Source organism: Brassica oleracea, chromosome C2, assembly GCF_000695525.1.
Source record: "Brassica oleracea var. oleracea cultivar TO1000 chromosome C2, BOL, whole genome shotgun sequence".
In the NCBI taxonomy this organism is placed as follows: domain Eukaryota; kingdom Viridiplantae; phylum Streptophyta; class Magnoliopsida; order Brassicales; family Brassicaceae; genus Brassica; species Brassica oleracea.
In genome coordinates this window covers 13,667,700-13,680,388 of record NC_027749.1, presented here as the reverse complement: position 1 = coordinate 13,680,388, position 12,689 = coordinate 13,667,700, and the positions used below count along the sequence as shown (strand labels likewise).

The following is a 12,689-nucleotide window of genomic DNA, read 5'->3' as shown; positions in this document are numbered from 1 at the left end:
AAAACGTGCATAACAAATGACCAAAAGGCCCTTGATTAATCATAAGTTCGACCAAATAATTGAAGCGCAACGACCTCGGCACGTCGCTCCGGGAGGTCACTCCGGGAGGTCGCTCCCGGCTCGTTTTCGACACAAACCCGAGCGACCTCTGGGTGTCGCTGTGGTGAGGTCGCTCTGGAGCTGGAGCGACTTCGCCTTGTCGCTCTAGGAGGTCACTCCGAAACGAAAATGGCGAGCGACCTCATGTTGTCGCTCTGGTAAGGTCGCTCTGAGAGGTAGGACACAGCGAGTTCATGGCGTCGCTCCGGTAGGGTCACTCCCATGCACTGTTCGTCCAATGATCACCTTTATCACCTCTTTTGAGCTCCAAACGCACTCAAATGTCTCCGAGAACTCCATGTGGTACTCCAATACCTAATAAAGACTCATGCATGCAAAATGTAACCTAAACATGACTAAATCCTAGTCTATATGATCAAAATGCACATGGATGAATGGATAACACAATGGAAATATGCAAGATATCAAGCGCAATGAGACGGATACGATTATCAGAGTTTATTTTTGCAGCAGTATAGCGTCTTCACATTCTTGGTGGGTGACTGAAGGGAAGGTTTCTATGATTGTGAAATCGATGGTGTCTTGTCTGACGAAAGAGGATAGGCGGAAACGTGAAGTAACATCGGCCAATTCTTCTTCCCAGATGCGTCTTGTTGTTTTCTACCTCTTTGTTACTATACTATTTTATCATGTTCCATTCTATTTAACAATTAATAAAGAGAGTTCTATTTTGTTTAGAAATATAGTTTGTAATTTTCTTAATATCTAACTATCGTTACTTGTTTTTGAATCTGTAAAATTTGTACAATGATCTATATTGTATAGTTTAATATTATATAATATAATTTAATATTACATAATATTGTGTACATTTTTATATTTTGATATTTGGGTTTAGGATTTAGTAATTACGGTTTAGGGTTTAGTTTTAGAAGGTAAGGGGTATGGTTGGAGTCATCATTAACTTATTTCATACAATTATAGACATTTCATAATGTCACCAGTATGTACTATGCTATTTATTTTGTTCTATTCTATTTGAGTTTAGGATTTATATTTGGGTTTATGGTTTGTATTTGGGTTTAGGGTTTAGTGATTAGGTTTTAGGATTTAGTATTTAGGGGTTGGATGGGGTTGGGATAAAGTTTAATATCTAGATTATAGGGGTTGAGATAGAGCTGATTTCCTATACTATTTAAAAATTATGAATATGTAGTAGTTTACATTTGTGTTTGGGTTTATTGATAATGGTTTAGGGTTTAGTGTTTAAAAGTTGGGGCTGGGTTTAGTATTTAGGAGTTGTGTTTGGGGTTAGAATTTAATATTATGTACTTTTTAAATTTTGATATATGGGTTTAGAGTTATATATATAGGTTAGGGTTTATTGATTTGGGTTTAGGGTTTAGTATTTAGAGAGTGAGGGAGTATGGTTGGACTCAGTATTAACTTCTTCCATGCAATCATAAATATTTCATAATTTTATCAATATGTACTATATTATTTCTTTTGTTCCATTCTATTTGGGTTTAGAGTTTTATGTTTGGGTTTAGGGTTTACTGATTTGGGTTCGGGTTTTGTATTTAGGAGTTGGGATGAGATTGAGAGAGGGTTTAGTATCTAAAGATTGGGGTTGAGTTAGGTTTAGTATTTAGAGGTTGTAGGACTACATTAATAATATGGTATAGAACACTCGGTACATATGCATGTGATCAATCAATGTCTATGTGGATGGCTCCTCTTTCTTTTATTTGGAATAGTTTTTAAGTGTTGTTGACCTTATATTCTATTGTCCATGTTATTTCTCCCACACACTTACCTGATACTTGTAAAGAGAAAGGACAAAACTAGGTACTTTGTGGCATAAATGTTAGAAACTACATTATGTCAAAATTAATGACATTTACCTAATTTGTATTGAAAATATGGCTAGTTCGCAAATAAACCCATGAAAAAAACTAAACAATATTAGTTCATATTAAGGAAATTATCAAATAGAATGGTATTCTAGAAAAATAGATTGCGTATACTTGCTCTCGAGAGATAAAATTAAAAACTTACGTGCCTGACTGTTATCAAAGTGACGTCTCTCTAGTCTGTCATAGAAGAGTTATCAGACTTAAAACTCCAAGCAAGAGAACGATGGTAACAATCGTAGAACCTAAAATCTACACTAACTATTTGATAGTGATCGGGGTTTGATCTAGGAAAGATAAATGATGTAGGCAACGATATCTTTAGAATACAACGATGTTAAACAGTTTCCAATAGGTAAAAATAGACTTTATTGATGAATAAGATCGAATACAATGAAATGAACTAGATCGAGTGATACAAATGAGATCCGCAAAGAAAGAATCTAAAATGGGGATGAGAACAAGGTCGATGTAACTGTGTAGCTCTCTCTAGGGTTTTCAACGTGTGCTTCTTCATGTCAGTTCTCCGTCCCTTATAGTAAGTCGACCTCGTGATCTTCGTAACTGCTCCACAATCTTTTGGACTGCTCCACGATCTCCGGGATCTCGGAGTCTTCGTTTTCGAGCTCGATTGCTTGCTATGGACTTCAGTTCCTTACGGTCCATATCTTTGATCGCGGTCCATTAATGTACTGCCTTAGATTTCTCCGTTGGGAAGCTCAATCTACCTCAGATTTCGGAGGATCTACCAGAAGATTTCTTTGCTAAGGTTGCTCGATGTGACGAAGTGCTCTGGTGGTCAGTTCGAGGAAGGCGAATTCCGCATCGAAGAGTAGCTTTAGGAATTTTTTGTTTCTGTTTTCCCCCTTTGCTTTTGTTTGTTTATTATTATTATTATTTTTATTTAGTAAAGAAGGGGTCGTGAGTCCCAGTTTATTTGTTGCTATTTTTATGTTTATGCGAGGCCGATTTTTTGGGGCCGTGAGTCGATTTGTTGTAAATACTTTTATCGACGGTTTTGATGTAACATAAAATTTTGTTAGCTAGTTTCGTCGCGCTCGTTGGCGGAGTTGGCCGCAACCGAGGACTTGATCAGGGTCCTGGTTTTTGGTCGACTGTCGTAGTTTTACGATATGAGATCCGATATGCTCAAACTGCAATGTCTAAGAACTGTATTTATTAAGGTGTCGGATTCTGGTTTGTTACAGATTTAAAAAGGAAAGCAGCTTAATATTATCGTGCCATTGTCCCTCGGGTGTTGTGATATGCTTACTTCGAGCTTTGAAGTTGGAGGGTGACTGGACTCGTGTCGTGAGTTGCCTACGTACCCTCGTTGAGGGATTAAGTCATAACATAGTTCGATTATTTCCCCAGAGACTGGGTCTGTTGTTTGATGGTTCGTGTAGATGGGTACGTCTGTTGTTGGTTTTGGCTGCTTGATTTAGGAGTGTTGCTCGATGTCCTTGAAGCTTGCTAGGTAGCATATCCTGGAGCTCTTCCGGCTTCCTCTGATAGTCTAGACTCCTTTCGGGGTTGGAAATTTCAGGCATTGGTGATATGTTGAGGGAACTGCCCTCATGCTATATAGCCAAGGCCTCCCAAGGATTGCGTTGAACGGGGCTGGACGTTCTATCACGATAAATTCTACGATTTTCCTAACTTCTCCAGTGATTACCGCGAGGTCGATCGATCCGAGGGAGTAGGTGGTTTCTCCTGCGAACCCGATAAGGCGAGTTCGCTCTTGCTTTAGGAGTGCTTTGGTGAATCCCATTCTTTTGAACGCGTCATAGAAGAGGACATCGGCCGAGCTTCTGGTGTCGATCATTACTAGAGATAGTTCGCAACCTCCGACGTCGAGTCGTATTACGAGGGCGTCGTCGTGTGGTTTGTCGAGATCTGCGGTCTCATTTTCGTCGAAGGTGATTTCGTAATCGGGGCCTGATAGGGGCTCTCTTACTCCTACGTTGTTTTCAGCTCTCCGTTGGTACGCTTTGATCGAGTTAACCAAATTGCAGAACTTGAAACCACCATAAATGAAGTCATTCATTTTTTGCCTTTGTCGTGGGCCGGAAAATTCCATTTCTTGGTTAGTGCTGGTCGGTGGTGCCTCTGTCCCCCAGACATATTGCGATTAAGTCTGCATTCTATCTTTTTTCTGAATTTGTAGGGCAGTTGGTTTTTCCAGTAGCTCGCGAATTTTGGTCATTTTTTTATTTCGCTTGAAGTTGGGGATTTTTACGCAATGAGACTTTATGTTTGGGTTGTACTGAGTGATACTGGGAGGAAGAGTAGCTTCATCGGGGTTTTCCAATGTGCGGATCGCTACTGTGATCTCGAAGCGTATTTTCCCTTCGGTCAGGCTCTTGATTTCGTCGGTTGCATTGTTGTTTGGCCCCCACGAAATCATGTCGACTATTTTCTTCGGAGCTGGGGGTGGAGAACTCGTTGATTCCTGCTCGGTCTCCCTGCCTCTTTTGTTTGTCGAGACTTTGGCCTTTCGGTTGGATTTTAGAGTCACTGGATCTTCTTCTTCCTCTCCGGTTTCTTCATTGGTTTTTTTATTTTCGTTCTGAATGCGAAGCGCGGCTCGACATTCTTCGGTCGAATGGCCTTTGCGGTCATGGAAGGCGCAATATTTGTTGAGGTCGTATGTCGAAGATTTTTGTGGTGAGTTGTTTATTGCATAGGAATGTTGTCTTTTGGTCGCTGGCTCCTGAGGAGATGTAGGCTTTTTAGTCGCATTATTCTTGTTCTCGATATACTGTTCTTTTAAGGCTGCAACCTCCTCTTCTTGGGTGGCGAAGAAAGAGGCTCGGTGTAGGGCGTCATCCAACGAGATAGGTGCTCGTACTGCTAGTTCTTCCCAGAATTTGGATGAGAACCAGATGCCATTCTTCAATGCTGCTAGGGCGACGACCTCGTTCGGATGTGAAATCTTGGCCTTGATTTCTCTGAACTTGTTTATGTACACTCTCAACGGTTCGGAAGGTGCTTGCTTGAGATTCCAAAGATCTGCCTCGGTGACTCTTGTCTCTATGAAGACTAAATACTGTTTGAGGAATGTAGATACTATCTGAGTGAAATTGTCAATCGAGTTTTCTTCTAGTCCAGTGAACCATTCGAAGGCGGCCCCCGTGAGGTTCTCGGCGAAGAAGCAGCAGTAACCGGCCTCTTTTTCGTCGTCGGTGAGGTGTGGTCTCGATATTGCTAGACGAAAGGCTCGTACGTGGGCCTTTGGGTATGGGTTTCCTGCATATTCGGAGAATTTTAGTTTCCCAACGTGATGCAGCCTTACGCTGGCGATTCTGCTTGTAAATGGAGTCCTTTTGGTTTCTTCGATGACCATGTCGATATCTGGGGCAGAGCTCGTTGCCATATGTACAATCGCATATATCCTCTTGAGCTCGACATCGTTCCTCTCGATATAATTCTGGGACGCTGCGGTTTCACTCGGGATCCCTAGGTCTTCCCTTTGGGGATCGATATTGACGGGATCGCGAAGATTGTGCCTCCGAGCTTTTTCTGTTGAGTTATCGAATCCCGCTTGGTGGAAGGTCCTCGTGGCAGATGGAGTTCGATTTTCGGGGATCAAATGGTTTGGCGGCTGGGTCCGTGTTCTCGGTTCCCCCTGCCTTTCCGTTGATCTGTTCTGGAATTGGATCGGAGTACTTCGTGGACGTTGCAGTCCAGTGTCGATTTCGTCCAATCCGCTATAGCTTAAGCTTCAGTGGGTCATGCCCTGCTGCGGGGGTCGTTGTGAGTTTTCTCCCGTGTAGCGTCCGGATTGAGCGCTTGGGATCTCCGGAGTACCGAATAGACCGGCGTTTTGGAGGTTCGACGTCCCTCGTAACGGATCGAGGGGAGTTTAATTTCTTTCTCGAACATTTGTAGCTCGATGCTCTGCGAGTTCCCTCTCAGTCTGGTCTAGTTGATTAGCTATGGTTAGATTGGCGATCCTTTGGTTACGAATTTCGTCGATTAGAGACGAGAGCATTCCTCGAAGTTTGGTCATTTCTTCTCGAGTTTGTGCTAAAGGGGTCGGAAAAATTGGTCTGGATTGAGATCAGGTCAGGTCATCGGCGAATTGTCTGTCCCCGGGACGATTCCAGACTCGAGCTCCGACTCGTTCTGGGATCGATGTCTGATTGATCGGGAGAGATCGATCTTGAATTGAAGTTCCAATCGGAGGAATTCGTTGCGTCTGGGTTGTTCCGGTCGCGTCATTGGCTCCCGTTAACCCAGTTGGTGTCGCTTCGGTCCCCGAGTCAAATCCGATAGAGTCGAATCCGATAGGATCGATGTCGTTGACTCTTGAGGGTGTGGTTCCGACGGTTTGGTTGGGATCCATAATCGCGCTTAGGAAACTTAGATCGGTTTCTTAGCAAATATGTTTTTTGTTTATCTTCCCCACAGTCGGCGCCAAAATGTAAAACCTAAAATCTACACTAAGTATTTGATAGTGATCGGGGTTTGATCTAGGGAAGACAAATGATGTAGGAAACAATATCTTTAGAATACAACGATGCTAATCATTTTCCAGTAGGTAAAAATGGACTTTATAGATGAATAAGATTAAATAAAATGAGCTGAACTAGATCGAGTGATACAAATAAGATACGTAACGGAAGAATCTAAAATGGGGATGAGAACAAGGTCGATGTAAGTGTGCAGCTCTCTCTAGGGTTTTCAACGTGTGCTTCTTCATGTCCGTTCTCCTTCCTTTATAGTAGGTCGACCTCGTGATCTTCGTAACTGCTCCACGATCTTCGGGACTGCTCTGCGATCTCCAGGACCTCGAAGTCTTCGTTTTCGAGCTCGATTGCTTGCTATGGGCTTCAGTTCCTTATGGTCCATATCTTTGATCGCGGCCCATTAATATACTAACCGAAATTGGGTCCAACAACTATGTCTTTTAATAATCATGTGGCAGCTGATTGTCTCAAAGTGATCTTTCTTGCGTTTATTGAATGTGAATAGTGTTGCCTACAAACAAAACACAATCATCAAACCAAAAACATCACACCATCTAGACAGAGCAACATAATTCACAGTGAAGGTTCAATGATTATATAACCCAATTTTATATAATCTGCTCAAGTCTTTGACTCTGTTTTATGTTTAACATTCACATTACGTAACTTGAGTTTGTTAGGCAAGACCATATTTCAGTGTTTAGCATCCACATTGACGTAACTTAAACATTCAATGTTTAATATTCACATTGACGTAACTTGAGCAAAATAATTCACAGTGATATTGTTATGTCATCTTACACATTCATCTTCAATGTGAATGTTAAATATGATAGGAGATTCAATTCCATTGTCAATGTGCTTTAGTTTTCTTGATAACTAGCCCAATTTTGGAGATGATGTATCTTGAGATTGTCATTAAAGATCCAAATATAATTTTCAGCCATGCAAACATAACACGTTCATGATAACCTAATTGCAACGAGCTGTTTTATTGTTCTATATCATCTTATGTACTACGTTACGTGCCTATTTTATTGTTGTAAATAACTTATTCGAGTTAAGAGTCAGCCAAAACCCCAGCCTTCTGAACGTGTGTCTTTTGAGCCAAACAACCCAGATAGACCCTGAAGTAGTGAAGAAATTCCACACTCTTTTGAGCCTGAAGAATTTTTCAAAATCCTCCAAACGTCTGATTCCAAAACCTCCTTCAGCCTTTGGCTTGCATATATCAGCCCAAGCTACCCGAGATTCTCTAGCTGATGATGCATCATTGTTCCATAGGAAACCATCACATATTGAGTCTATTTTAGCGTAGAAATCTTTGGGCAAAACAAACACCGCACTCCAGAAATTCACCAAGCCATAGATAACCAAATAGATAAGAGTGATCTTTCCCGTGAAAGAGAGGTACTTGACTGTCCAACTCTGAAGTTTAGTTCCAATCTTATCAATCAGTGGTTGGAGAACAGCAAGAGAGAGTCTTTTACCAGGCTTTAACGGAAGGCCAAGATATCTTGTATGAAAGGTGCCAAGCTTGAACCCAGAGAGATCGCTCAATACTGATGCTTCAATGTCCAGATACCCTCCAAAGAAGATTTCTGATTTCCTGGGGTTCAATTCAAGGCCGCTCACAGTTATGAATTCAGCCATAACGTCAGATATACCTTTGAGGGAATGACGGGATCCATCCGAGAAGACAAGTAGGTTATCTACAAAATGTAAGTGAGTAACACGTGGATCTTTACAGTTAGGATGCAGCTTGATCTTCCCATTCTCAACTGCATTCTCGAGAACTTTGGATAGAGCCTCCATGTTCATAACAAAAAGGTATGGAGACATACAGTTTCCCTAACACGGTGAGGTACTACACTCTTTGATCCATATCCTAAAAAAATGGTGGAAAATCCTGAGCCTCTAGCAATTTTAAGACGAAGTCCCAGCATACGGTGTCGAAAGATTTCCGGAGATCTACTCTCAGCATTGAGCTCTTCTGACATGATGACTTCGTGTAATCTCTGATTAGCACTGAAGAGAGAAGGACGTTCTCACCTGGGCTTCTGCCTTTGAGAAAAGCAGCATGGCTGTTACTAATACACAACTGGAGCATAGGTTTAAGCATGTTTGCAATTATCTTAGATATCACCTTATAGATAATATTGCTGCATCTTATTGGCCAGAACTCTCCCAGCTTGCAAGCCTGTGAAGTTTTCGGTATTAGAGCAATGGCCGTGTTATTTAGATCTTTCAAGAGGCGGTCATTCCTAAAGAAATCTTGAACCCCTGCAATAATAACCTTCCCGACGATGGCCCAAGAAAAATGTAGGAACTCAACCGAGTATCCGTCAGGTCCAGGGCACTTGCTTAGATGGAGAGCAAAAACAGTCTTGGTGATTTCCTCATCTGAGACCTCTCTTTGGAGTTCCTGCCCTTGAGCTTCTGAGCAGCGGAAAGGCATTAAATCTCTCAGCTGTTCAACCGTAGCTGGTGATTCTGCAAGATTTGTGGAACCCAAGATGTCCTTGAAGTACTCTGCAGTATGTAGCTTAATACCCTCGGATGATCCAATTAGTTGATCATTGGCATCTTTGAGGAAATGGATATGGTTTCTGTTTGCTCGCTGCACAGCTGTCTTGTGGTAGAATGTTGTGTCTCTGTCCCCCCAAGTTATGCCATTGAATCCGAGATTTCTGTCTGTTATGCCATTGAATCCGAGATTTCTGTCTGAAGAACTTTGCCTCAGCCTTAGCCAACATCTGCCATCTAGCACGCTATTGATGTTCTAGCACAGTGATTTCTAAGTTTGAATTAGTAAGTAACTGCCGCTGAATCAAAGAAACCTTAGCAGCTTGCTCTTTCACTCTATAAGTGAGATCCTGCTATAGTGCCGGGTATTCAGTCTTCATAAAGGACCTTTTAAAAGTTTCAGGGACCTTGCAAGTTTGAATTGTAAAGATCCATGGATCGCTGGACAGTTCCATGAAGCTCTACCAGTCTCCAAAAAATCTGAGTGATCCATAGTATGATGGAAGAACTTGAAAGGCTTTACAACCCATCTATTAAAGGAGGGCATTCTGAACAAACATGGTGCGTGGTCTGACTGGCCTGGCTCCAGAAATTCACAATAAGCATCCGGAAACTTTTCTGCCCAATGATGGTTAATCAGGGCATGATCTATCTTCTTAGCGATCGGGTCTGCATCTTGATTGTTCCACCAAGAGTGAGGTAAATCATTAGATTGAGTCTCAAAGATTTCCGCATCCTGCATAGCGATGTTGAAGTCCTCAATGCATGAAGAATCCATATCAGAATGTAGATAATTCGAATGCTAATCTGCTCGCATGATTTGGTTAAAATCACCTAGCATTGCCCATAGGCATCTAGAGACTGGTGTTGTGTTATTTATAACAGCCAGCTACTCCCATAACTGCCTCCTCTCCTCCACTTGGTTAAACCCATAGACAAAGTTGACAGTTAAGGTGAAATTCTCTACCAAAATGAAGATACCACAAGTCACAAGTTGAGCAGAAGCTTGATAAACCGTGACTGAAACACTCGGGTGCCATACGACGATGATTATGGCATTATCATGATGCTCATAGTTTGCAAAATACTTCCAACCTGCTGGGAGAGCTCCAGTGATCCGTCTAGAGTTGATGGGTTGAATCCTTGTTTCTAAATAAGCTCCAAAAAGAAGTTTATTTACATTAATCCAATCTTTAACAGAGGTGTGGTGTGTGTCGCTGTTCAGTCCTCTAACATTCCACGCAAAAACATATTTAATATGATGATTAGGCTTTTGTAGCCTTTCGGCTACTCTTCCGATTGTTGACCAAAAGAAAAGGAGCTTCTGAATCGTCTGTACTGCAATCACGGGGGCCTGCGAAAGACCCGCCCTCTTCATGATACACATGGACAGTGGAGAACCCCATTATGTGATCAAGTGAGACAGTTTGCTTCGGCGCTAAAGACATTTATATACTATCTTCCGCCAAAGACTTTGACTCAGGAGCATCTGTCTGCTTCTCCACTTCTTCTGTCCAATTATCCACTACAAAACGAGATAAATTGCAGTCAACAGGCAAGTCACTAACAGCAGAGGACCCTTCAGCTTGTCCTATAATAGCAACCCCAATGGCAGCCTCACGCACAATTTGCTCATCCTCCATAACCACAGTTGGACGATCTATGATCATCGCTTGTCGTGCTTCTTGTATTATCTGGTACTATGTGCCAATGACTGGACCCTTAGCACTGTAGATTAGGTTTGCTGTCTCACGGCGCGATCTGCTGGGGCGAGACCGTCTTCTATTTTTAGATTCACGGCTTGTAGACCTTGCTGTGTTCTGAACAGGTCCGGTATCATGGGACTTATCAATCCAATTCCAGGTTGAGACAGCGGAAGGGCAAAGGTGTTGGCCATGCCCAAACTTTCCACACCTTTTGCATTTCGTAGGCAGGCAAGGGTATGAGACCGATATCACATTTTCACGGCCATTGGAATAGCCCGAGATAACTGTTGTAGGTAGCTCAGCTAAAATATCCACTCGAACCCAAACTTTTGCCACCTCAAAGTTTTCTTTCCTCTCTGTTTCAGGGCTAAGTGAGACAGGTTTACCTACAGCTGTTGCAATCCTACTCAAGCTCTGATGGTTGAATAAGAGGTACGAGACTCCACGAAACTCAACAGCAACCACCGCAGATGTAAGTTATTCTGCGATAATTCCGGAGACCATGGAGCAAGAAACATAGGGCATCCAGCAATCATCCGCGCTTGTCTGCTGAGAAGAAGACCCCTAGTTTTCTCACTAGTAACCTTCAGGATGTAAGTCCCATGTCCCACTTTATGAACATAAATGTGTGGACCAGAGCGAGCCCAGACATCATTAATCACGCCAATAATTCTCCCCATTGAAGGTACATCACTAGGGAACTGAGCAAATAAGAAATCCTTGAATTCTTCTTTTGCAGATCTTATGTTATCATCTGGAATAAGAACAAATGGAGCACCAGAAACATGAGTTGTAGGCGAGCCTAATTCTTCCAGTGGAGATGAATCCTTAATCCTATCAGCCAGTAACCGAGGTGAACCAGCTTGCGTTGATTCGTTGTGTCCGCAAGGAGAGATTTTTTCACTGGCTTGAGAAGTTTCTTTCACCGCCGTAGGAGTGAGGAGAGAGGTGTCAGAGGATGGACCTGCAAAGTCACCAGGAAAAGATACAGCCAGAGATGGAACTCCATCGACCGAAGAGAGAAGGTCCGCATCTAGAGCCAGATCGGAGAAGTTGGAACAGATCCAGATTCGGAAATGGAGGAATACGCCTTTGTCGGAGAGACATCTTGAACGGCTTTAGAGGACGAGCCACAAGCAAGAGTCGCCAGACGAAGAAATTTCAAGGACGGGAATAGCATCAAAGCGCCTGACTTCCTATGCTTCCCCATTTTGGTAAGAAGGGGGGTGGAGAGGAGTTCTCGACGGTGGCGTGAGGCCGAAACCGTCGGTGCGAAGGGAGAAACTAAACCGTAATCGCTTTTCTGTCGCCCCAGAGAGAGGAGAGAGAAAAAAACATTTATATTTCAAAGAACTTATTATTACTTGGACAATAGGTGAATAATTAAGTATTTCCGCATACACGCATAACATATAAAGTTTTTTGGGTTGTATATATTCTTTGAAATTTATAAGTATATTAATTAAAAAAGTATATTAATTAAATAAATAAAAACATATCAATATATTTTTTTTGTAACGTTAATAAGAACTTCCTGTCAAAATAAGGTCAAAATTTTTCATAATCTGTGGCGGCAGGAAGCAACAGCTTCCTCAACTTCTTTCAAGGGCCGGCTCTGATAACAGAGAAGTACTTCTCAGCAACAAAATAAAAAAAAATCTTTACCTGCTGAAGAGAAAAGAAAGGCCAAGATTAATTACGACACAGAATTGGCCCAGTCTCAACTTAAGCCCAAGCTCGACCAGTCGAGCAGCCGAAGAGTCAGCACAGTCAACAAATGTCACAAATGAATATACTAGGGCTGGGCAAAAAACCCGGATCCGAAAAACCGAACCGAACCCGATCCGAAAAAGTAGTATCGAACCCGAACCGAAATTGATTAAATATCCGAATGGGTTCAAAATTTTGGTATTTAGAGAACCGAAACCGAACCCGATCCGAACCGAAATATTTCGGGTACCCGATTATATCCGAAATTGATTTATATACCTATATATATTAATTATTTTTAG

The 12,689-nt window shown here is 42.1% G+C and overlaps 2 protein-coding genes across 2 annotated transcripts; both read right to left on the bottom strand.

The window, feature by feature from the left end:
* Positions 1-4,104: 4,104 nt before the first annotated feature.
* LOC106323502 lies at positions 4,105-5,349 on the bottom strand. Its single transcript, XM_013761615.1, has one exon. It carries the CDS (start codon positions 5,347-5,349, stop codon positions 4,105-4,107), a length of 1,245 nt encoding a protein of 414 aa, XP_013617069.1.
* Positions 5,350-7,474: 2,125 nt separating this feature from the next.
* Positions 7,475-8,260, bottom strand: LOC106323501. The gene has a single exon (XM_013761614.1). The coding sequence runs from the start codon at positions 8,258-8,260 to the stop codon at positions 7,475-7,477; it is 786 nt and encodes a 261-aa protein (XP_013617068.1).
* Positions 8,261-12,689: the final 4,429 nt, after the last annotated feature.

What these genes read in the sequence shown, in the direction of transcription:
- LOC106323501 (XM_013761614.1), bottom strand. Translation starts at nt 8,260, where the DNA reads ATGGAGGCTCTATCCAAAGTTCTCGAGAATGCAGTTGAGAATGGGAAG.
- LOC106323502 (XM_013761615.1), bottom strand. Translation starts at nt 5,349, where the DNA reads ATGGCAACGAGCTCTGCCCCAGATATCGACATGGTCATCGAAGAAACC.